General features: G+C 47.3%; 9 protein-coding genes across 9 annotated transcripts, besides 3 other annotated features; 3 read left to right on the forward strand and 6 right to left on the reverse strand.

Annotated features, from left to right (window-relative positions):
• Positions 1–3: 3 nt before the first annotated feature.
• Positions 4–101: a repeat region.
• Positions 102–6,035: 5,934 nt separating this feature from the next.
• On the forward strand, positions 6,036–6,866 carry FPSE_10568 (uncharacterized protein; the record flags this gene model as incomplete). The annotated part of the gene is made up of 1 exon (XM_009263685.1): positions 6,036–6,866. The coding sequence occupies one exon, from the start codon at positions 6,036–6,038 to the stop codon at positions 6,864–6,866; it is 831 nt and encodes a 276-aa protein (XP_009261960.1).
• Positions 6,867–7,077: 211 nt separating this feature from the next.
• Positions 7,078–7,344, reverse strand: FPSE_10567 (uncharacterized protein; the record flags this gene model as incomplete). Its single annotated transcript, XM_009263684.1, has 1 exon — positions 7,078–7,344. One exon carries the CDS (start codon positions 7,342–7,344, stop codon positions 7,078–7,080), a length of 267 nt encoding a protein of 88 aa, XP_009261959.1.
• Positions 7,345–9,324: 1,980 nt separating this feature from the next.
• On the forward strand, positions 9,325–9,786 carry FPSE_10566 (uncharacterized protein; the record flags this gene model as incomplete). The annotated part of the gene is made up of 1 exon (XM_009263683.1): positions 9,325–9,786. The coding sequence occupies one exon, from the start codon at positions 9,325–9,327 to the stop codon at positions 9,784–9,786; it is 462 nt and encodes a 153-aa protein (XP_009261958.1).
• Positions 9,787–10,539: 753 nt separating this feature from the next.
• On the reverse strand, positions 10,540–11,099 carry FPSE_10565 (uncharacterized protein; the record flags this gene model as incomplete). The annotated part of the gene is made up of 2 exons (XM_009263682.1): positions 10,540–11,009; positions 11,060–11,099. 2 exons carry the CDS (start codon positions 11,097–11,099, stop codon positions 10,540–10,542), a joined length of 510 nt encoding a protein of 169 aa, XP_009261957.1.
• Positions 11,100–11,319: 220 nt separating this feature from the next.
• FPSE_10564 (uncharacterized protein) lies at positions 11,320–12,570 on the reverse strand (the record flags this gene model as incomplete). Its single annotated transcript, XM_009263681.1, has 2 exons — positions 11,320–12,119; positions 12,177–12,570. The coding sequence occupies 2 exons, from the start codon at positions 12,568–12,570 to the stop codon at positions 11,320–11,322; spliced, it is 1,194 nt and encodes a 397-aa protein (XP_009261956.1).
• Positions 12,571–13,354: 784 nt separating this feature from the next.
• Positions 13,355–14,700, reverse strand: FPSE_10563 (uncharacterized protein; the record flags this gene model as incomplete). The annotated part of the gene is made up of 2 exons (XM_009263680.1): positions 13,355–14,062; positions 14,116–14,700. 2 exons carry the CDS (start codon positions 14,698–14,700, stop codon positions 13,355–13,357), a joined length of 1,293 nt encoding a protein of 430 aa, XP_009261955.1.
• Positions 13,672–13,849: a microsatellite.
• A 2,279-nt stretch (positions 14,701–16,979) lies between the features above and the next one.
• Positions 16,980–19,386, reverse strand: FPSE_10562 (uncharacterized protein; the record flags this gene model as incomplete). The annotated part of the gene is made up of 3 exons (XM_009263679.1): positions 16,980–18,042; positions 18,090–19,061; positions 19,118–19,386. 3 exons carry the CDS (start codon positions 19,384–19,386, stop codon positions 16,980–16,982), a joined length of 2,304 nt encoding a protein of 767 aa, XP_009261954.1.
• An 832-nt stretch (positions 19,387–20,218) lies between these two features.
• On the reverse strand, positions 20,219–21,567 carry FPSE_10561 (uncharacterized protein; the record flags this gene model as incomplete). The annotated part of the gene is made up of 3 exons (XM_009263678.1): positions 20,219–20,866; positions 20,917–21,340; positions 21,407–21,567. The coding sequence occupies 3 exons, from the start codon at positions 21,565–21,567 to the stop codon at positions 20,219–20,221; spliced, it is 1,233 nt and encodes a 410-aa protein (XP_009261953.1).
• Positions 21,568–22,017: 450 nt separating this feature from the next.
• On the forward strand, positions 22,018–22,860 carry FPSE_10560 (uncharacterized protein; the record flags this gene model as incomplete). The annotated part of the gene is made up of 1 exon (XM_009263677.1): positions 22,018–22,860. One exon carries the CDS (start codon positions 22,018–22,020, stop codon positions 22,858–22,860), a length of 843 nt encoding a protein of 280 aa, XP_009261952.1.
• Positions 22,861–24,185: 1,325 nt separating this feature from the next.
• Positions 24,186–24,277: a repeat region.
• Positions 24,278–24,281: the final 4 nt, after the last annotated feature.

Consider the following 24,281-nt stretch of genomic DNA (forward strand, 5'->3'; position numbering starts at 1 on the left):
CTGGTCGTCACCGACCCAACTACTAATCCGCCCCTTACCAGCTTGACTATGGGAGAGCGGACGGGATCCCGTATTTTCTGGTAGGTATGGTCGTATGTGCTGACAATAACGGGAAAGACGATATATATACAATTTTGCTTTAGGGTCCTGCCACTGTCACTTGTCACCACAATGCGTATATTTTGAGTTCCAGAACAGATACAAGATTAGCAAAAAGAGAACTCAATATGCAATAGAGAGGATTCATCGCTCATCTAACAAGAAAATCATCGTATCAATGATTATATGGCATGGAATACGGCACGTTATTTTCAACAAAGCCACAGTAACCAATCACTCCTTACAGATATCGCTCGATTGCAAATTATAAATAGAAATACTTAAACTTGCTACATGGATAGACTCGCAACTAAACATGCTCAGACATATGTGTATGAGGACAGGATGCTATACTGGTAATCATTTCTCCAAGACGTTGAGCAACTCGTCGAGCGTGTACCTCACTCAGGGTGTGGTTTGATGCGCTCAATCCGATCGATAGTTCTTGTCCACGGGGAATAGTTGAGATTGAAACATGGCAAGAAGGTTTGTGTTGATGAAAGATTCTCATCCAAGGTTGAGCGCCGCCAACCAAGAATGGCTTGTCAACATTGATGTTCTGGTGAGTCACAATACTGCCAAACCGAGTGCCGTGGGGTCAAGTAGTGATGTAGGAGACTATGTCACGGAGTTCCACTGACTCGAATGTGCGGGAATCACCGAGGATTTTGTCGAAGGTGTAAAGGTTAGGATGTTAACTTATAGACACTTATGTTAACGAACCGATCTCGCACTTGTTCTTTATGTTTCCCGCATTTCTGCTTCTCTACATTCCGTAATTCCATGCTAGTCATGTCTGTGTCAATCACTGGAAACCGAAACATCCGGTTGCTAAAATGAGAAATTGATTCAAGTTAGGCTGAAGTGGCCCTCTGCAATTGAACATTCGGAATGATTGTATGTACAGTTTCCGTATCTCACCGTCAAATGCGGGGAACCCCTACTACGCTCTATCTCGTCCTAGCACATATGTATCACCACTCGCACTTTTTTTCTCAATATGGTTAGCCTAATCTGGGGTCCCCGTCTTATAGCGTAGGTTTGGTGGCAGGCTTTGAGATAAGGAGAGCGCCTTCGCAACACATAAATGGCTAGAGACCACCGTGAATTAACGACTATCGATTTGTACAGACATGACCAGCCATCCCGTCAAATCAATCATCATTATGAATAACGAACTTCCTCACGCAGATACTGAAAAACAACATCTGGGCGAGCAAAGCCCGGAAAGTCAGAATCTGGAGCGTCATGGTTATACACAAGAAGTCAAGGTAATGTGGGATAGTGTTCTTGGGGTATTTTCTGAGGCTAATATTCTCAATTATAGCGCAGGTTCTCTCTTTGGGCCATGATTGCAACATGCGTGAACCTCATGTGCACATGGGAAGCCTTATCTAGGTATGAATATTGCCCCGAGCTTCTTTGCCTTTCCGTTATTAATTGGGATCGTTATGACAGTACTCTTGCCGCCGGTCTGGTAAGTGGAGGGCCAGTGTCTCTTGTCTATGGATCCATGACTGCCTTTCTCGGGTCCATCTGCGGCGCTATGTCGCTTGCAGAGCTGGCATCTAGGTGAGATCTACAAGCACGATCTATATTCGACAGCGCAACTTACATAATAAAGTTTTCCAACTGCTGGCGGACAGTACCATTTCGTTGCGAAATTGAGTCCAGAAACAGCAAGACCGTTATTGAGTTGGTTAACTGGTTACATTTCGTGAGTCACGAAGAACAAGGAGAAAGAAGTACTAAGCTGACAGCAAGACCATTAGAACTCTCGGCTGGATCTCCTCCGCCGGAAGTGCTCCCTTCCTAGCTGGGACTCAAATCCAAGGTCTCATTGTCCTCAACTACCCCGACTACGTTTTCGAACGCTGGCATGGAACAATGCTCTGCTGGGTAATCTTAATCTGCTCTGCCGCTATCTGCGTCCTCTGCAGTAACACACTTCCTCTAATCGAGAAACTCACACTGGTATTCCATGTTGGATTCTTCATCGTCATCATTATAACCATGGCTGTTGTTTCACCTACCAAGCATACACCCGAGTTCGTGTTTACAACCTTTGAGAATAACTCCGGGTGGACAAGCGACGCTATTGCATGGAGTATAGGTCTTCTGAGCTCATGCTACGTGCTCATCGGTTATGATGGAGCAACGCATCTAAGCGAGGAGATGGACAAGGCCGAGACTGGCGTTCCCAGAGCTATGGTTGGTTCAATCTTGGTGAATTGGCCGCTCGGGTTCGCATTCCTTCTTGTTGTCTTGTTTTTCATGGGCGATGTTACTTCGGCACTTAACACACCCACCGGCTTCCCCATCATTCAGATTTGCTACAACATGACAGGTAGCGTGACTGCAGCGACATGCATGGTTAGTGCCATCACTGCCATGGCGGCTCTATCAACTGTTCCGCTCATTACTTCGGCGGCTCGTGTCATGTGGGCTTTTGCAAGAGACGGAGGTAAGTTTTCTTGCAACATTGTTCACACCATTTCTGACTCTGAGAAACAGGACTGCCATTCTCACACCAGATCGCCAAAGTCGATAAACGTCGCGAGATCCCCACCGTATCCATTCTTGTTGTCACACTCCTTCTTATCTTGCTTAGTCTTATCAACATCGGCTCTACAACTGCCTTCAATGCCATCCTCTCCCTTGCAGTCGTTAGTCTGCAATTGTCCTACCTTGTTCCTATTGTTCTTTTGGTATGGCGCCGTTTATGCCGACCGGAAACATTGACCTGGGGCCCCTGGCGCCTAGGCAAATCTGGCATGTTTGTCAACATTATTGCAGTCATTTACCTGGCCTTTACATGCATTTTCCTTTTGTTTCCTCCATTCAGGCCTGTTAGCGCGGCAAACATGAACTATGCCTCAGTGGTTCTTGGAAGTGCACTCTTGTTTGGCTGTTTCTATTGGCCATTCAAGGCGAAGCGGAGGTACATTGTTCCACTGACACACAGTGAGGTGCTGGAAGGGAGGATCGATTAGATAATGGGTATCGTTGTTATTCACGGATGCCGTTCAATTATTTGTTAGGACAGGTTGAAGACACTGTGGGAATCATGTACAGCATTCGCTATGGCTTTTCTATGTGAGCTACGAGTGCGTGTCTTGCTTTCGATCCAGCATATGTCACAGTCTTGCCGACGCCTCTCTGTGTTCGCTATCGCATGCACTTTGTGGTCAAGATAGATAAAATAACCATGACTGTTTCATAAACAAGGTTCAACGTGAAAAGTCGCGTTCTGAGCGAACTAACCAATTAGCATGTGACAAGTTATCGAAGTTTCCACATAATATTCCAATCGGAAATTCGGTTCCGTATTCCGAAGATTATCTAGGCTAGGTATCTAACTTCTCCACCAGCAAGATTGCCATTACTAAACAAGCGTGTCAGAAACACGAATGACTTATCACGGACATGCATTGATGCGAATTTCCCATTAAAAGATGTTTATCACTAATAATTCTTCATCACTGCAGATAGTGCTGGTATACAATGGATCAACCTTTGGCGGAAGCAGGATGGCATAGTAGGTCTATCAAATCAAGGAGTAAGTCATTCATTCTCATGAGCAATATTGACATGATATTGGATAGTGTAGCTAATTCTATCTGCAGCTGGGTGTGCTACTTGCAAGAAAAGGGTGTGTCTCAGCAACTCCAATCTGTATTCGATGACCAGCCCGACCTAACATTACTTACGTGTCAAGAGACTCAAATGCGATGAAACAGAGCCTGTATGCATCCGCTGCGCCAAGTCGGGACTCACATGCCCAAGCTATAGCAAGCCCATCAAATGGTCGACCAAGTATGAAGTATACTCTGTTTCTGATTCATCGACCAACGGTTCAAGTAGTCAGCACAATGGCATTTTAGACGTTTTCATGCCGCTGGCTCTGAATTGTCCCAAAGACGAGGCATCGTCTCTTCTAGCCCATTATTACTCTAATATTTGTCAGGTGATTTCCTCCTATGATTCACCTCAGAATCCATACCGATCTGTTGTATCAACCATGATGTTCCGTTCCCCCATTATCTTCAACAGCGTCATGGCAATATCCGCATCGCATCTTTCTCAGTTAGGAAGTGTTGGAACAGCACCTATTTCCTTCCAAACGGAAGCCATTTCGCATATATCTAAAGGGATTGCCGAAATAGATATCGGATGGAATACAAACATTCCATACAACGAGGAGGGTTGCCTCAACCAGATTCAGCCTCTCGCTACATCCACTGTTAAAGATGATCTCCTTATCGGGATCATTCTTCTTGGCATGACATCGGTTAGTATACCAAGGGGAAGAAAGCCTTGAGAGAGTACGTGTGGCTTATTATGTGCATAGAGCTGGTATGGCCCTTCTTCTTTGGGTCTTTTCCACTTGCATGGCGCGCGCGGCCTTTTCGCAATCTGGATAGCCGAGCGGGACTTGACCCAGATGCAGCTTCCAACTTCCGGCACGGAACGTTTAATAGTTTCTTCAATGGTGTACTGGGAAGTCATGGCTGCCTGCCTAATGGATCAGCATCTAGACGACCTCTCATACCTCGATGTCTTCGGCGACCAACCTCGGGTATTCTTTTCCTACCCCTGCCCATGGACAGGAGTCGGTATGGAGGCTCTCATATATCTTGCCAAGTGCATAACCCTTGTGCGAAATAAAAGAAGTATCCATCGTACTGTTTGCGCCGCCGGCTCTTCCAGCAAGGACCCCGCAATGTTGGAACAAGCATCCATACTCATCCTGGGTATCAATGACATGAAGATTCCAGGTGTTGCTGAGATACAAGAGACAGGAGATGTATTAACTCCTGCTCATCATCTTCAAAAGATGGCCCAGTGTCATCGACTTGTCGCTCAACTCGAACTTTACAGGACATTTCCCGAACTCATGTACAGAGATGCGCCAGCCGAACTGGACCACCTGTGTCAACACTCTCAAGAGGTCGTGTCCTTGGCCATTAAGATTCTAGAAATCACAAACACTATCCCTCAAGATTCACATACGGTTGCGATTCAAACGCTTGTGTTTTTATCGGCTGGCAGCGCCCTTAGCTTTTACTCGACAATGAGCCCAGAGACTATAGTGATGTGGAGGAAGTATGTAATGGAAAGACTCTACAAGTCGTTTCAGACTCTCAAGCTTCAGACGATTAGTCGAGCAGCAGATATTTTGAAGGTAGTCTGGTTGCAAATGGACTCAATCGTAGTTGAGTCTTTGAGCTGTCACTGTCCTGTCATGCATATTCATTGGATTGATGTAATGGTTGATAAGAAGCTAGAGACTATTCTCGGATGAAACTACCTATCATTTCATTGTTTAAGAGACACACTTTTAAAACCGTCATCATCTATGGACTGTCGCTAGAATGTTGGGGGCAGGACAGCGGACTTTCGGGGTTTGGCAGATAAGGCCTTCTCCAACCACGCCATGTTAGCGTGACATTTCCATCGCGTAATTAAGTAGTGGAGCAGTTGCGCGTTTATTGGACGTCGGAATACAGGAATATACTAAACAGGTAATTATAGCAATAGATAGAGTACAATGATGCAACGATTGGTTCACTCAGTACCAGGCGAGTGAGTAAGTGTCATGGTGTTTAGTCCAAGGTTAGGCGGGGACCTCGCACTTTTAGTCTATTTGAGGAATAGTTCATTCTTGCGCTGCGGGGTAAGTGGAGCCAATGCTTATCCAGCTTATAAGATCTTCAGACTTATGCTAGATAGCACAAGTATGGTGGCATTTGGTCTCGGAATGGGTAAACCGAGTCTATTTGGTCTCGGAATGGACAAACCGAGTCCGATTCATTGTGGAATATTGACAAAGATAAATATCAAATCGTCCATCATCTCTCATTATTTACATTACTACAACCTAAGGCAAGTTATTTTCTCACCCAACACATCTTCAATAACTCAATTACTTCAACATGTCGTCTGTAGCTGTCTCGGATAACCCCGACTTTGTCCCAGTCGCCGACTGGCCTACCCTGGAAGCCATGGCTATCGGTTTTCGGGAACACCTTATGCCTGCGTCCGGCAAACTACAGAGCAGAACTATCACTCATACATTTGACAATGGTATGAAGATCTCTCATGAGTTCGCCGCCGACTCTTTGACATGGACAATCCTTGAGGGCCAAGACAAAGGCAAATCCGGCGAGGCAGACTACGAAGCTTTTGAAGTCAGACCTGATGTTTTTTTCATTGACTTTCTCAAGCCTGCGTACAACGAGGTTGTCACAATGGTAGTCGATCTGGAAACTGGTCAGGCTATTACTGGTGTATCTGGTTTCAAGGATGAAGACAATCAACGTCGAACATACACCGTCTTCATGAACGCCACCCTCTATCAAGACCAACCTGTGCAAGCATTCTCTACCACCGAAGACCTGATTGGCAAGCATATCCTCTACCGCTACAGCTCAAAGGACGCATACGAACACCTATACCTCAACAAGGGCACATTCGTTTGGCACTGTCTCGCTGGAACCGAGCGAGGTATTGCTGATGCGGAGAAGTGCAAGATGCTCAAGCTGCGAGATGGATTGTACCTTTTTTTCTGGACCGAGACAGTCATGCCAGTTGAGAGCTTGGTTGTGATTGATTTGGAGCATATGCGATCAACGGGGAGGTTCTACTGTTGGGATCCGAAGCCGAGGGAGGCCGTCCATGTCCGTTTTGGTTCGCACGCCACCGTCATGGCAGAGACATCGCCTATGCAGACTTTGAGGCAGGTCTCGCAGAATGGTTCGATTTAGATCGTTCATATTAGTTCCCCTCAATTCAATTCAACAATGAGGAACGATCCATCATCTCATGATAACGTCAATTGCAATGAGGCCATGATGTGCGATGATGTATTGACATTGACAAGCCGTCATATTAGGCATGTGAAATGCGAAGAATGAGTGTGGTTCGATGGTCAGGTCCCTTTAATAAGATCATTCGGGTAATGAGATCTCCCAGCATCTATGCCTTGCGTGAGTCTTTCTGGCAGAGGGATTCCGTAAAGCGCACCAAACAATTGTCCGACTTGACAATTTGGACGGATATGTTGGATTTGCGAAGAACAACTTGATGCATTCTGCCTTGATAGGGAATGAAGACGGTGCGGAAGAACCTAGGCACCATGTACCCTGGAACCATGCCTCTGAGCTTTGTTTGGGCGTTGGAAAAGATGGCACGAAGCTCCTCGGTGGGATTCAAAAACATGTTGTTGCTGTCGTCGCTGGTCATGATGAGGTGGACGAAAGCTACAAGTAGAGAGCTTGCATTGGAGCTAGAAGGTACGATGACTTTGGCCACTACATTGTGGACCTCTAACAAACACTGGCAAGTCCTAAATTCGACTTCACCAAGCTCAAGACGTTGGCCTCGCAGCTTGGCCTGGGTATCTTTTCACCCGATGAATCGGAATGTGCCGTCACAGCTTCACCACCGAGAACAAGAGTCTGCAGAGATGACAGATCATGGAGATTAAGGATATTGGTTGCCGGGAAACTCAGGAACTCGCGCTAGTGCTATGGTATCATGTTGGAAAGTTACAGCTTCGTGAAGCTTTTCCGACATGCCATAGGCTTTGGAGCTGGCCATTGACTATGGCCCCAGCCAAACAACCACGCTGGTTGCGTTTACATAAACTGAGTCTACTGTGCCACTTGCTAGGATCGTCCAACAAGGTAACTCTGGTTTATGCATACTGCATCTGTCCACATGGTCCGTGGTTTGCCACTGTGTGGTCGCAACTGTCTGAATTCAGCTTCTAAATCTTACCCTACAGAAATAAGATGCCCATTTATAATGATGAACTGCGGCGAGCTCGTCGTCCCCCAGACATAAGACAATGCCTCAAAATCTCGTCATATTTTATTTAATAATCTTGACATATTTTTCCGTAGCTCATAGCTCTTGAAAGAATGTTCAGAACCACTCACGTCTGAATTTGGGCCAGTATCTCCCGACACCATTTGCTTCATCAACCAGCTTTCACTACGAGTTAAATCTTACTCGTGATCCTTCTAGAAATATAAATTGCTGACTCATGTCCTATACTCCATGCTCGTACTCGCAGTGATATAACTGACTCATAGCTGTGCCTGCCAACAATACTACCGTGACTAAGACCTAACATGAAATGAACACCAGCAACGTTGCACTTACAGGCACCGGGGATAAGACAAGTAGAGCTCCTTAGATAGACCAGGGGCGGCCAATCGGTTTCTGCGACGGGCCGTGTCAAATGCAAGTATCTAAATCCTGACTTACAGCGGATTGTTTGTCGGACTGCCTGGATATGGCAGTTCCGAACAGGGTCTTTTGTTAGCTGTAAGGCAGTGAATATCCACGGTTCTCTGACTTGGGCGCATAGGGCATTGAGTGGGTTAGCCGATGGCCCGCAAAGCTCGGCTATGACCCACAGGAGCCCAGCCCGGAGTCTTCTCCGAGACTCCTCATGGTGGGACATACAGGGTTTCCATCAACAGCTACTTTTCCCAAAGAATTTAACAAGCCGTGAGTGGAAACGATGCGCTGTTTTAGTCAACCGAGTGGCCTTATATATGATCTATAGAGTGACCAATCACGGTGCCGCATTTGCTAACATGTTACCTGTCCTGCCTTATGATATCGTTCTAACAGGCCATCCCGGCCACGGGTCCCTACGTGTAAAAGGAAACTATGGAAATGATCCTTCCTGTGGATATTCAAACATTGTATCATTTGTTACGCGAGAACTAGTGCACTGTAGTAGTGGTTCAACATCCACAGGGTAATAGGGTGACTTTTGAATCGGACCTGATTTTGGCCGACGGACGTATGTTCGCTAAGTGAAATGTTCAAGGGCAGGGGGTTTGGAGGCTGAATTAGACGGAACTTTTCAACTGATACTTCTGGTGGATACAGAGATGGAAAATGGTCTACTGTTATCAGAGTTGCCACACGGTACCCGGGTAGGATTGTCGTGAATTTGCTGTCTTAGCCACTCCAGTCGTGTCTCTCATAGGGTATTCACGCAACAAGGATGCTAGACATAGAGGCTAGTTTCTATCGAGATTGAGGTTCAATATCCACACGAAACTTGTATAAGAACCTACGACAACCCGTCCTAAATATCCTTCTCATCCTCATCAACTCTCTCACTCAAACCATCACCTTCAACACACAAACCAACACATTCACAACCTACAACCTCTACTTTTCAAGTACACATCCATCAAAATGCAGTTCAACGCCAGCATCCTCACCCTCCTCATGGCTACCCTCGCCGCTGCCCAGCCTGTTTCTCAAAACCCTTCTGCCCTCTCTTTCGAGAAGCGTGGCCAGGAAGACCAGTGTGGTGATTCCACCTTTGAGAACAAGTCCTCCGGCGGCTCCCCCAAGGTTTCCGACTGTCAACAAATCGCCCGAAACATCGCCGGCGGCGGCAAGTGGACTGTCGGTGCTGGTGGTGAGCACCACCAGCTTGTCCAATACGGAACTTGCGCCTTCGGAGCCCAGGGAGCCGGATCAAACATGAACGCTGCTTTCATCGGCAACACTGATATCATTGACCTCATCAACGACTCCATCAGGAGATTCGAGTGGAACGGACTCGTTGGCGCCAGCGGTGTTATGGGCTGCCGAAGCATGACTGGACTCGTTGGGGGTGTTAACATGCGCTGGGGCATCTACCACAACTAAGTGGTCTTTACAGGGTTGTTCTCTTCTTTCAGGCATTTGCCAGAAGCTTTCGGTCTGATAATGGGGTATTGAATCGTATTGTCTTAGTTGCTGATAGTTTTAATTTTATCATCTTGGAATTCTTTTATAACTGTAACCCTGTCCACTATATGCCGCTGTGATAAACATGAACCCTTGATACTATTGAGAGAATTACTCTATTTACTGCTGAATTATAGTAAGAGATCTTCAATAATTGAAGCTTTCATAAGAGGTTTCAGCCTTAAATGTACATAACTGTAGGCTTCTCCAATCATAGCTACGCATTCCCTAACAACTGCTGTCCCTCTTTTGAACCCCGCAGGCTTACTGCACTTGAATACAGCCATTGAAATTCTTCCCACTCATTCATTGTTCGAGCGCCAGCTAGGAGATATTCACTATTGGTAGATGATTCTATCCAGCAAAGAAACAAAAGAGCCGCAATGCCAATGATGAAAGGCCACGAAGCTGTTGTTGGATACTTGCTCAAGAGTGACGCTAAACCCTGCGCCGGACACCATCCAAGAAAGACCTCCCCTTCATATGCCGCTAGCGACGGACATCAAGCTGTTGTCAAATTCTTACTTGATGCAACTGGGGATCAACTAAACGTTGTGGATACGAATATTCAAACACCGTTGTGCTGTGCCGCATGGTTCTGATATAAGTCCATCGTGATATTATTACTTCAGCAGACGAATGTGATACTTGTAGTTACAATAGCAGTCCAACTCAACCATCCCGCAGCAACCGATCAATACCATCCTCGTCAACCTTTAGCACAGTCCAATCATTCTTCTGCACCGCTCCCAACTTTTCATAAAACTTCAAAGCTTTTGTGTTGTCTTCAAGACAAAGCCACTCCATCTTAACGCAGCCAGCCTCTTTAGCGGCAGTGGCTAAAGCCTTGACAAGTAATCGAGCGTAGCCATGTCGCCTGTACTCGGGAACGACATAGAGCTCCTCCATGCAGACTCCCGGTGAAGCTGCCCATGTTGTGTAGTTGAAGAAATAAATCAACAGTCCTGCGGGTTTCCCATCGGGTGAGAAGATGAGAAGCGGTCTACCGAAGCGAGGCTTGTTGCCTGATACGTCCGAAAGGTACAACGTCTTCAACAGCATCTCCTCGGTCGCTGAGATATGAGTTCCGGGAGCTTGTTCTTCTCCACCTTCGCAAATGAACCTTAAGATCTGGGGAACATCTGATGAAGATGAGTGACTGAGATGCAGTGTGAGGTGGGTCAGTATTTACCTGTGGAAGATGCCTGTCGGACTACTGGTGCGGATGCCATGGTTATGTGATTATTTACAGACAGCTTTTGGCTTCTGAGAAATAGCGAGTATTATATAGACATGACTCTTCAACAAGGAGGATTGCACGCCCTGTGCTTGACATGGTGGCATGGACCCGCAAATACTGAGTCAGACTGTCATCACACTCTATATGACAAGAAATTGATTCTGTATCAACATAAACTAACTTCCAATGCCTGAGTATCTATCTGACCTGTACTAAGCCCCATTGGTATCGTTCAATCCGTCTGTGTCAGTAAGTATATCCAATGACCCGTCATCTTCTTGCTTGCGTGAACCCTTCAGCATGACCTTGGTCTCCTGATGCTGCTCGAATCTACGGTAGGCTAGAGGTGCTTCTTCAAGACTATACTCGTTGGAAAAGACGAACCCAGGTCTCGCTATTCCATTCTTGACCAAGTCCACCAGAGCACGAATATTTCCCTTGATGTCGACCAGTCCACTTCCAACCTGCAAACTTTTGAACCAAAGTTCGGGTATCGCAAAGTTGATCTCAGGTTTGTACCCCTCGGGGCCACCGGCCTGGTACACACCAGCGATGCCAATGCCACCTCCGTTCGTGGCTATCTTGACAGCCTCTCTGAGGATAAAATCAGGCTGCGGCTTGAGATTCTCGTTGAGGCAGAATTGGCCTACGCAGTCGATAGCACGGTTGACACCTGCAGGACGCAGCGCGAGGATCTGCTCAGAGGCTTTGCCGCCACGGGTAAAGTTGATGGGTTGAGCTCCGATAGATGCAGCCAGTGCCAGACGAGCAGGGATATGGTCTATCACGTAGACTAGAGATGCTCCACGAATAATTGCGCTGTAAGCACACATCAAGCCAACGCCACCGGCACCAAAGACAGCCACTGTATCGCCAGGCTGGAAGCCAGAACGGCTGAGAGCGGTCCAGCCTGTCGGGAAGATGTCTGTCAGTGGAAGCCATTCCTTGTCATCAAGACCATGTGGGATCTTGGCAAGAGATGAGTCCGCCCAGGGCATCCTGACGTATTCAGCTAAAACCTCGTGTCAATAACAACAACAAAATATCCTTTAATGAAAGGTGGATTTACCTTGAAGACCTCCTTCACTGTGAAAAGAGCTACCAAAACCAACCCCGACCATGTCAAGATCTGTCGGAACCAGTGCCGCCTTGGGAAGCAGATTTCCATCTTCGGAAAAGCCTGTGATGAGTACACGATCACCAGGCTTGAGAAAGTCAACAGCAGGGCCGACTTCCTCGACGATACCAACTGCTTCGTGGCCAACGCCAAACTTCTCATCGGTTCCGAAAAGACCATGGTAGATATGAAGATCGGAACCGCAAATAGCAGATGTCGTTATGCGTACCACTGCATCTTCGGGGTCGATGAGCTTGGGCCGTGGGATGATATTGACGGACATGTGGCGAAGTTCGCCTTCCCATTGAACAGCGCGCATGAAGCTGGTCTTTTGAGTGCTGGTCATGTTGGGTGATAGCTTGACAATAGAGAAATTGAAAGACTGAGAGAGAACTGGAGGACGGTTTCAAATGGCGCTGTGTGCTCTTTTATGTGTTCCTTTTCACTATACATATATCTCAATTCTACACTCTGCTGCTTACTCTGGCTATCACCTCTTGTCTCCGAACCGTCTGGGGTATTTGGCTCGAAGGGGGGAATTACGTGATGCATTTTGTCTTGGCTTAGTCACAAGGAAGTGCGCTGAGGTCAGATATGTGAGATATCAGATCATCACCGGCCGCATTTAGCTGCTACGGATAAGCAGGAACCAAGTGGTGCTGAGTGGATGTCAGATTTAGCTCACACCTGAATTGAGTGTTTGCATGAGACAAGGCTGAGCAAGGTGTCATGACCAACTACAAGTCGGATGATAGACATTATTATTGGTGGGATACAGGACTCGGCGATTAAATCCGACTCACAAGGTCTTGAAAACCTGTCACGAGGCAATTTAATGCCACCCCTTCCTGGCTCTCCTTTAGGATGTTCCAAAACACCAAAGACGGCAAGTCAATGCTGACAAAAGATCCTCCGATAAGGGGTGGGAGGCAGACTGATACGTAGAGTGTTCGAGCGGTGGCATTTTCACCGATTGGCGAAACTTGCGCGATCGGAATCTGGCATCTATACATTGAGCACAATATCAAGAGTGGAACTAGCAGCACCGTATCACACATAGTTGGAACTGGTTGGTACAAAAACATCTCAAAGACACAAAAGAACATAGATTAAACAGCTACTCTGTCTATCTAAGCATCCTTCAGAAGAGGCAGGCTGACACCGTCACCAACTCTGGCACGAGCACCTCCTTGCTGACGGTCCTCGCGGTTGTTACCACCGCGGCCCTCTCGAGCATCTGCGCGATCATTCTCACGATCATTCTCGCGATCATTCTCGCGATCCTTGCGGGCGCCGTCCTTGGCAGCGTCAGTAGCACCAGGCTTGATAGCCGTGATGATGGTGGTAGCAGCAGTCTGTGTGGCACGGGCAGCAGTGCCAGTTGTCTTCACAGCACATCCCTTTCCGTTACCCTGAGTGGCAGTCGCAGTATCCTTTGCGGCAGTCTCAGTGGCAGTCGCAGTATCCTTTGCGGCAGTCTCAGTGGCGGCAGCGGTGTCTTTCGCAGCAGTCTCGGTGGCGGCAGCATCCTCGGTAGCAGTGGCGGCATCAGTAGCGGCAGCATCGTCAGTGGCAACAGCGTCAGTTGCTGCAGCGCCGCCGACAATGGTAGCAAGATCAGCAACTTCCGTGTTGGCAGCGACGGAGAAGGAAGCCAGATCGACCAAATCAGTGGCGAAGATACCGCCGGTACCAGTGAAGGTAGGGGTGACATCGGCAACGGCGGCGGAAATCTCGGCCTCGGAAGCGTCGAGGACAAGGAGGCCCTTGGAGAAGATACATCCCAGATCAGGCTCCAAGTCATCGCAGGTGTTTCCGGCACCAGTAGCATCGTTGACCTGGATGATACTGTTAGTAATAGAATCTTGACTGTGGAATAGGTTGTACTTACATCTCCAGGGGCAAAGGTGCCACTGAGGAGAGCCAGGTTGGGGTCAGCACCAATACCAGCCAGCTGCTTGGCCAGCTCAAGGGTGACGGCCTTGTTAACGGCCTCGGCACCAGCAGCAGCAGCATCCTGGTGTTGAGTAAGAGCTGCAATCTCAGCGTTGACAGCAGTCTCTGTGCAAAGCTCGCTAGCAGCGCCAACCTTGGCGGAGTTGCGCTCAATAGCCTGGAAGAGCAGCGAACCAGCCATACCGCGGAGGTCACCGATAGCCTTGGCGTTGGTGAAAGCCTGGTCAGCAGTCTCCTGCTTCAGACAGGCCAAGTTTGTGACTTGGCCTGCACCCTCAGCGGCAGCAGCATCACCCAGGAGGCCGAAGACGGGATCGGCAATCTCCTTGGGGTTGTCAAGGTCGAGGAACTCCTTGGTGATGGTGAGGACAAAGTCGTGGGAGTGTTCCTGGGGAACTTGACGCTTGCGGATGGTCTTGATGCTGCGGGGGGCAACCTTGGCAAGACTGGGGACGCGGAAGACGGGTGAAGCGGTAGCAACACCGATGGAGAGGGCGACACAAGCAGCGGAGAACTTCATCTTTGCGAATGAGTGTTTGGAAAAAAGACTGGGTAGGTCTGAGTTGGACTGGCCGGCAGTCTTTAAAGAGAGTTATTAAATGGAAATAAAGAAGGTTGTAAAACAAGCTCGCAGAGCAAAAGAAGAGAAGGAATCAAGGAGACTGGAAAGATTCAAGACTGGAGTGATGATGCTGATGGGTGGATGGAAAGAGAGTGGTAGTTGACGGGAATCAAATTGTCTTTATACCCGAGGGCGAAGAGAAGGTATCAGGGGTGATTTGATATGATGATGTCTTGAAGTTCGGTACAATGTTACAATGTACCATCTGGAAACAGGAAGCATCTTGATCCGAACAGCCCTGTCCGATCTAGGGTTGACAGCTGACAAAATTGCTAGTTTATAAACTTGGTACGACTATTCTGTCAACTAGAGGTCGGATGAAACCTGCGCGTTTCCTTTCAGTACCACGCCAAGTTGACATGGGTGTCAAGATCCACTAGTTTATTATTTGGGGGTTCTATGAAACGCGTCTCTGACCTTGACTCAAACGCGATTTCTTACAGCCAAGGAAATAGAAGACGGTGATAATTGTTTGACATGTTTTTTTTCTCTTGATTCGCTCTTCGATTGTTTTTGCCGGCTGCTTCCGTGGTTTTGTCAGATTGAATTCGAGAGATGGGCTGGGGATCCAAGAACGTGGAATGGTTATCGGATGATATACTCGCAGGGTTGATGAAATAAGGTCTCTATGGGATGGAATCGTTTCGTTTGAGGCGCTGAAGTTTAAGAACAATTTGTCTTTGCTGTGGCTGTTGGTTAGTAGTCTTGAATATTCCAAAAATAACACACAAGGCTATATTTTGACAGGTTTCAGGGGAGTTCGAACCAATTGATTGGGGTTGTCTTTTGTGTTGTGACAGGCCTGTATGAACTTGTTACTGAACAATGCGATAATTGTTTACATCACTAGCAACTATGATACAACACTGTAGAATTAAAAAAATTCTATATTTTAGAGACAATAAGAATATTCTTCCTATTGGAATAATTAAATAGAGAATTATTTGTGCCAGGGGCAGAGAGAAATAAAGAAATACATGAAAACATGAACGCTACAGGTTATGTGTCTCTCCTTGGATCAGCCTCCACAACCGAGGTCTTTGTCCAATCAACGCTTTTGGACACTCCCTTTAGTGACCCTTGTTCGTCTAGAACATGGACGTATCCAAAAAGGTTGGCATCTCGAGATGGCGCGATCATCATCGCGGTGGTATCGATTGTTCACTGAACGCCATAGCTGTCCCATAGACAGTTCAACGACATTTGAAGGAGTTACTTGGAAAATAGAAGCACTCGAAGCGCCCTTCAAGTGCAGAGAGCGCGATTCAGAGCCCCTCGAGTTGAGTAACGCGTCTCGACGCGTCCAGTTACGAAATTATGTCTCACCAACAGACGAACGAATCAGCTCCACTCAGCCGAGACGTAACGGAACAACTTCCGAACGAAGCTACAATTCCGTACATGTATTCGCAGGGCTGTTTGTCCAGCCCTGCTGTGATTCTCCCTTGGCATCTGAAGGTGTTTTGACGAAGTACTAAACCGTCTCCAGTATCAAGATCTTGGCTGCGGAAGGAAGTGGAGTCTAGATCAACCAGTTTTACAATAGTGGCGGGTGGGTTACATAAAAGCTGATACTGGCTTAGTGGTTGATGCGCAACAATCGGCTTCCAAGATCTATTGTCCGATTATTATGCTCAAGTTTCGTATAACCAGGCAAACGTTATCGCAGATGGGAGCTCCGTCACAATAGTGACTACCTCTACAAATAACCTCCTGATACTGCCTTTTGATAACACTGAGTGCGGAAAGGATCAGGGTCGAGTGAAAGCCCCGGTAGATCCATAGTTTCAAAGGATAACCGGAGGGGCTGAAAGAAGCGGATCACGACTATGTTTACTTGCATTGATGTTTTTCAGTTTTGATTTCACGCAGATAGATTGCTGTAGGATTTAACTTGGTGGCAGAATGTTTCTATTTCTAATTATCTAGACTAGCAGTTCCAAATGTAGATGTTTGAGACGTCATTGTGAAATTTCCGCTCCATTAAAGCTAAGACAGTAACCAACAGATCAGTAGTACGGTCCGTGATGGCTAGAGAATCCTGCTTTTGTATGTCCTGACTTGCGGATGGGACACTATCACGAGTGCTTGAAGCATCATTCATCTTCCGAGATGTAGCCAATCATAGATTAGTCAATAAAGGAAATCCTAAGAGTACAAAAATAAAACCCTAAAATTTAGAGAAGGGTTGCAAGGATTGCAAGGAGACCGAGAGCACTGGTGGTTTGCTTACCACCACCACTGACAACAACGGGAACTGTGCTCGGCTGGCCAGTCTCAGAATCCTGTGAACCACCACCATTCGAACCGTGGGAGCCTGGTTGAGATCCAGCACCAGAAGCGCCACTGGGACTGCCATTGGCACCAGAGCTAGAGCCGCCCTCAGGACCACCGTTAGAGTTACCATTGGGGGTTTCGTGAGAGCCCGAGCTGGAACCACCATCTGAGCCGCCTTGTGAAGTGCCACTGGAACCTCCATGAGACCCTCCACTGGCGCCCCCTTGAGAGCCCCCATGAGGGGCAGTCGAGTTCCACTTGCCACTAGTGTGAGATCCACCACCGTTGGACTTACTAGGACAATCATACCCGTTGCAAACAGGAACATCGCCGTTGCAATTGTCAGGTGTACCCCAAGAGTTCTCCCAAGGCTGGTACATAGCCTTACCCTCAGCACAAGCCGCACAATCCGAAGGCACAAAGAAAGAGTTGTAGTTATACCAATCATGGCACTCTTCAGCCTTGTAGACCTTGAGGCTAGAACAGCTGCCCCCTGTGCAGAATTGGGGAACATATCTTTGACCACCGGCGCAAAAGCAGGGCTCCGAGATGTACACCCATTGGCCATCGCACTCACTGCCGTTGATCTCAACAAAGATATACACAGTAACATCGCTAGCGCTGGAAGAATAGCACTTTCCAGAAAAGCATACCAGAGTAGCAGTAACAGCTTGGGTGGTTATGCCTGTGGCGCCAGTGACGGTGGTGGTGAATGTGGTAATGACAGTCTCCTGGCCAGTTACGGTTTGGGTGATAGAGTCTGTAACAGTAACAGCAGCCTCTGCAGCGACGTAGACAGTGAGGAGTCGACTGTTGGGGACAGTCTGACGGGCCCGAAGCTTGTCACTGCGAGATTCGCCACCGCAAAATTGGCTGTCGTCTCCGGGACACTCGATATCACACCGGTCAAGGTTGACTCGGCTGGTGTCAGCAGCATTGATCTCATCACCGCAGTAGCAAGATCTTAACATGTTAGCAAAAATGTCTCAGAGCATAGGTGCTAGACTTACGTATTGTAGACGCCAAAGTAAGCACGTCCCTCACAGAGGATGGAACAAGCGTCAAGATCCATGGATCCGTTGGACTCGGCAAGTTTAAAGGCAGGAAAGCCAGCAGTAGAGCCAACACATCCAAAGAGAGTAAAGGCACCAACGTCGCTAGGAAAGCCTGCGGGAGACGTAGAAGAAGAAGAGGGAGAAGTGCCGGTGGCAGTTCCAGTAGGGTCGACAGTCTCGCCCTCAGAGTTGGTGGTGAAACCAGCACTGTTGGTAGACTCATCGGTCTGGGTCTCCGTAGGAAAGATGGTTTCGCCTTGGGAATTGGTCGTGAAGCCAGCGCTGTTCGTCGAGTCGCCTGCTTGGGTTTCAGTAGGGAAGACAGTCTCGCCCTCGGAGTTGGTAGTAGCTCCCTCACTGTTGGTATCAGTAGGGGATATAGTCTGGCCCTCCGAGTTTGTGGTAAATCCAACACTATCAGTAGCGGTAGGGACAATGGTATCGCCCTCACTGTTGGTAGTAGCAGAACTAGTCTCAGGCCCAATGTTGACAGGAGGGATAGGCTTAGAAGTTGCACCAGCACTTCCCTTGATAGTTACACCGCTAAGCAGTGCATCAATAATCTCGCCATTACACGTCTGTCGGAACACGAGTTCATATGATTCCTTCTCGCCAATAGGGTTGGTCGTTATTGAAAGGGCGCCCTGTGATGATGACACAATCGGGTCAGCACTGATGATTTCGCCGTTGACGAGGACTTCAAAAACGCAAGGGCTACGTGTTTCCCGCTTGCCTTTCCCTGCACAGTCATCGCAGGATGACGTGACATTGAGGTTAACGCGCCATATTTTAGGAAGAGGTTCAATTTTGGGAAGTATGATTTTAGCGGCGAAAGAATAGGGTGTAACCGGAGGGGGAGGGGGCGGGGGTGAGAAAGGGGAAGCACGACGATCAAGAGGTTGATCGGAAAGGACGGGATGCATAAGGCTTTAGTCATGTCATCAGCGGTGTTCTTTATGGTACCACTGTGTAAGAAGACTCACATCTGATTGCCATCAGGAGGTGGGTAAAAGGAAGCGCCTTGACCCAGGGTAAAGGAACGAAGATCGAGTTCAATTGAGTCCGGCACAGAAGGAGAAGTAGTAGTCTCCAGACTAGTGGTGGTCGTCTCGGTACTGGTGGTAGTACCTGTGATAGAAGACGGCTCTTCAGTAGAAGTCTCAACAGCAGAGGTACTAGTGTTCGAGAACCTTGTGAACTGGCCAAATGCACTTGATGCGCAAGCCAAGAGGAGGCCCGAAGATAAACGCATGACAGAAGAGTGACGAGTGAATGAGTGACAAGAAAAAAAGTGACAAAAAGGGCGTTAATGATGCACAAGGAATTGTATGCGCCGTGGTTTATATCTCAATTGCAGAGCCCTCAGTTCTGACGGGAGCATTGCTGTTGCTGCACCTTGCATAATTGCATTCCTATCTAGAACTCGTTTCCTACGGTGACAGCATCTTCGGCACCGTGACACAAGACATGCCACATGCCAAATTAGTTTATAAGACATCAATACAATACCATGGAATAATAGTCTCGGTCTAGACTTTTCGCAGCTTCAAGCGAAAGCCAATCTCGTCGCTGCATGTAAGACATCTATCGTAATAATTGCTGTTGAAACCAATAGCTACCAAGTACGTTTGGTAAGGCTAGTGTCCTCGTGGGTGTCTGGAATGCATTCATGCAGGGACAATAGGGAGATCATTAAGACTTGAGCCATGATTCCTCTGGTAACGCAGGGTAATGTTTGCGACTTGGAATATTTAAACATGCATTTAATGATAATCTCTTGCTCGGATACGAATTTTAGACTGGCCTAATAACTATGGGCTGTGGTAAGACAGACAGCCTCTTTGAACATCTCTCATACAGCACTAAAAAAAGAAAAGACAATGATCTCTTCTAAGTCATCAAACTGTCTTGGAAAACAGATACAAAGTTAGAGAATTCTCGTCAATTGATAACGTAGCATAATTCCCCCTGTCGTTACCGCTTCCAGTGTACAATATTCTGTAACTCGAATCGCAGAGTAAAACTACCTCAAAGACTGTTCTTAAATTGTATTCGTGTTTTTATTCCCCCTGGATATGACGAGATCAAGACGTGGAGGTATGCTCCCTGAACATCTTAGTCAAATCTCTCAAGTCCTTCAGGAGGCCTGGGTGCTTCTCCTCCAATGCCTTCACACCTTGCCCATTCATCTGAGCGAAAGTGTTGACGAGCAATATGCGGTTCAGCTCTGCTTCGGCTTCAGACCTTAGCTTCTCCACCTCTTTAATTCGCTTCGCAATCGTCTTGACTTCAGTAACCATCTTTTTGACTTCATTGTCCGAATTTGCCCTGCCGGTTTTAATGAGAGGCGCCGAGTCGGGAAGTAGTCGCTTCCGCCCGAAAGCCGCCCGGAGTACCGGGAGCTGCGCACCAAGTATTTTATATGCCTTTTCAAAAACTTGGCCGGAATCCTTCGTTTTCCGGCACGCCTCGTTACTGGCATTGATCAACGTTTCAATCCGAGTAGTAAACGCGTTTGCCGTAGCTTCCTCAGCACGATGAGACTTTTGAGTGTCGGAACAAATATCAAGGACCTTGTTCGTGGCCATCAGGTTGGAGGTGGAAGTGTGAAGTTTGGTTTTTTCATTCTCAAGAATCATTTCGGCGTTGGACTTGATACTGCTGAGTAGTGTCTCTATATCACGAGTCACATCTTTGACTCCGGTTTCGACGCGCTTACTGGCCCAGTGGAACTGTCAGATGTTAGTCAATGTTATACCCATGGCAACTGATAGAAATATACCCTGGTGGAAGTATGATTGGTGAGAGTGAAAAAGCCATTCGGGAAAACCTCAGCGTGCTTGGCAATCTGATTGTCCACCGCCTCCTTGTTGGCTGAGGTAGGGTCAAGCGAAACGCTTTCAATCGGAGAATCAGTCTGTTTATTTGATACATCCTCGATTCTGACATGTTGTTCCGTGGAAAGGGTCGTACTTTGACTTGAACTTAATGGAAGAAGTTCTTGCGGGCCTGTAGATGGCGTAGAGGGGTGTTCAGGGAACAAGCTATCCTTCACTGCGGCCATCTCGGGAGTGAGTTGAAGGTCCTTCCAGCTGGTATGATGTTGGTTCATCTGGGCGGCAAGAATATGGGAGATGCTTTCAAAACCGACATCGTCTCCGTCTCCGTCTTCGTCATCCATCCAGGTGCGTATGAGTTTTTCCGTGCTTACCAGGGTATCGTTGCTGAGCCAAGCTTCGTTGCTGGCCTCGGGTATCAAATCCTAGGGATACCGACCGGTTTGGTTCTTGATGGATAAGGCAGCCTCACGCTTTGCCAGAAGTGCGTCTTCGAGTTGTGAATCCGAACAGGTGAACAGATCTGAGTTGGAAGCGGCTGCCCAATCCGCAATGACCTTTACATCAGCTTCTTGATCGATGGACGGGGGCTTCATATTGAGATGTTGTAAAGTGTGATGAATGGTCGAGATAATGAAGTGGGAGATACAAGAGTAGAAGAAGATGCTTCAAGGTGTGAACAGGAAGGAGTAGGTGAGAGCAGGCGTGACGTAATTGCCTTGACCAGCACAGAGGTCGATCTTGCCAACACCAGCGTGAGCATTTGATATGGCAGGCTTGGGAACTAGAGACTTGTTTATGTTTGCAGGAGTAATCAAAAGAATAGCCAGAAAGGGAAATGTACGTGGAAAATCAAGGCAGCGTTTGTTGGGTCATCTTATCAGTTGATGATCAAACGGCATCACGACACGGCATGACTAATCCGAAGGATTTGCCAAGGGCGTTATTGTCACCCTGCTGACAATTGTATAAAATCCCTTGATTGCCTTGCTGATAACCCATTCTTTTCACGAATCTCCAGACACATTTCGAGCGAGAATTTCACCATGAGTCATTTACTATCGCGAACTGAAATAATTCACTCCTTGGAAGGAATTCTGAGTGCCTCATGTGAGGAACAGTGGGACAGACTAAAATCTTTGGTCCAGTCAACTGTGGCAGTCAACAACAACTCGCTGCAACGAGAGAGATTCATCGCTAATCTTCGCTTTGATGTCGGAAACAACAAGATCTCTTCGAAGCTCGACAGTTCTGTTGTAGACGTTAACGCGCAGGCCATTGCGGCCAGAGTTATCAAGACCGAATCGATTTCCTCAGAGGAGTCATCCGCTACACAGTCTGTGCAGTATCAAGAGATTGTGTTGGCATGGTTCACCGACGGTCGACTGTCAGCCATCAAATCGTTACAAGACAATGATGCTCGACGTGCCAGACAGCATCCAGCGACGGCCACACCAACATATCTCCTAGAAAATCCGAGCCCCATGAGTGTTGATCTAGGTTCAATTTATCGCCAATACATCGGAAGCATCAACGAAAAAACAATGGAGGCCACCTTTGAAACATTCTGCAAGCCGTCAGTGACGCATAATACCCACAAGAAGACCATTACGGAGTATATTTGCCTGATCCAAGAAAGTCAGGAAGCCATCCAGGGCTTGTATTTTGACATTCAGGATCTGATCGTCGACAAAGATTCTGGCCGGGTCGCTGCTAGGCTGGAATTCACAGGTGTTCCAGTAAAAACTTGGGCCGACGCGGAACCCAACGGACAAAGCGTCAAGTTTCATGAACATGTCATGTATTGGTTTGAGCAAGGCAAAATTCACTGGGTCTGGTCTATTGTGGATTTAGATACATATCGGGAACAGTGTCGCGTCAAGAATTAGAGAATAAGGCACAATCTCATTCATTACCAAAATATGAGAGTGTTGTTCACGGAGGCATAGTTATCGAATTCTGAATCAGCAACAAATTTCAATTCATTGATTTCATCCTAGTCTAATCATGATATCGCTGCCTGCAGCTGATACATGACTACCCATGTTTTCCCGAGCGTCTAGGCCTGGCTGTTGTCCAATGAGTCTTGTAGTCCTGCTATTCGACCCATGAACACACTGGTGTGATTAGATTAATCACAACCAGCCGCCGTCCCGCAAACTTTGCACTGTTTTCCGGGTATAACCCAGACTTCCTGTCCCTTGGCCTCGCAGACTTTGCATCTGGTTCCAGGGATCCCCTGATCAACCAGCGCCTCGGCCGGCTTAGATCCAGATCTCTGCTTGTGTGATGGTGACATGATGAATTCTGAGAAGATGTTCGAGTTTGATCTTTGGTGTTGTTTGTTGAATGTTGGTGTTAGAGTGTAGTCGGTTTGGTTTTTGGTGTCTGGTCTGGAAACAAATTGCTGCTCATGGGGAGGTTTATATACTACTTGATTCCCAGGGACTGATTCGTAACATTGTTCTTGTTCATTGATGAACAGATGCGTTTTGTAGCATTGTTCTCTTTCATTCCTGAACAGATGCGTTGTGCAATATCGTTCTCTTTCATTCAGTTATGAACAGATGCGTTTCGCAATATTGTTCTCTTTCATTGATGAACAGATGCGTTTCGCAATATTGTTCTCTTTCATCCATCCATGAACAGATGCGTTTCGCCGATGCAAGGTACTACGATCCTATCTAGATTTGACCCGCAGCATCGCAAGTATCAGTCAATAGCTAACGATGTCAAGAGCGATTCATCCAGTACCAGCATGGCAAATGGTGATTGCCTGGCTCGAACCTCACTGATAAATGGTCGACATTAGATATCAATCAAATATTGAAGCTATTTCATCTATGCCATTGGGAGATTCTGTTTGTGAATCAGCTTTTTATAATGGAACAGGCTACGTTGGTGTCGGGATTCAACACCCTGATGTTGCTGTTAGGTGCAAGAAGTGTAACAGTCGACTGTTAAAGTCCATTACGCATCAGACACGTTAATTGACAGAAGCAAAGATCCTGAAATATCTTAGCGGTTGTCTTACAGAATTGATGGAAATGATGGCCACAGTCGCTCCAGCCACACTCTTTCAGGGTAATCGCTGGGCAGCTGATAACTCAAAAACACCAAGACAGCTTCACTGAAAGTCGTTTCATCCGAGCTTGGTGATGTCACTATCCCGTCGTCTTCGAAGCCTGTCAAGGGCAAGAGCGGCAAAAAAGGCAAAAAACATACAACAGCGGGGATTCGCTGGTCGTCACCGACCCAACTACTAATCCGCCCCTTACCAGCTTATCTATGGGAGAGCGGACGGGATCCC

The sequence above is a fragment of the Fusarium pseudograminearum genome, chromosome 3, assembly GCF_000303195.2.
Source record: "Fusarium pseudograminearum CS3096 chromosome 3, whole genome shotgun sequence".
Taxonomy (NCBI): domain Eukaryota; kingdom Fungi; phylum Ascomycota; class Sordariomycetes; order Hypocreales; family Nectriaceae; genus Fusarium; species Fusarium pseudograminearum.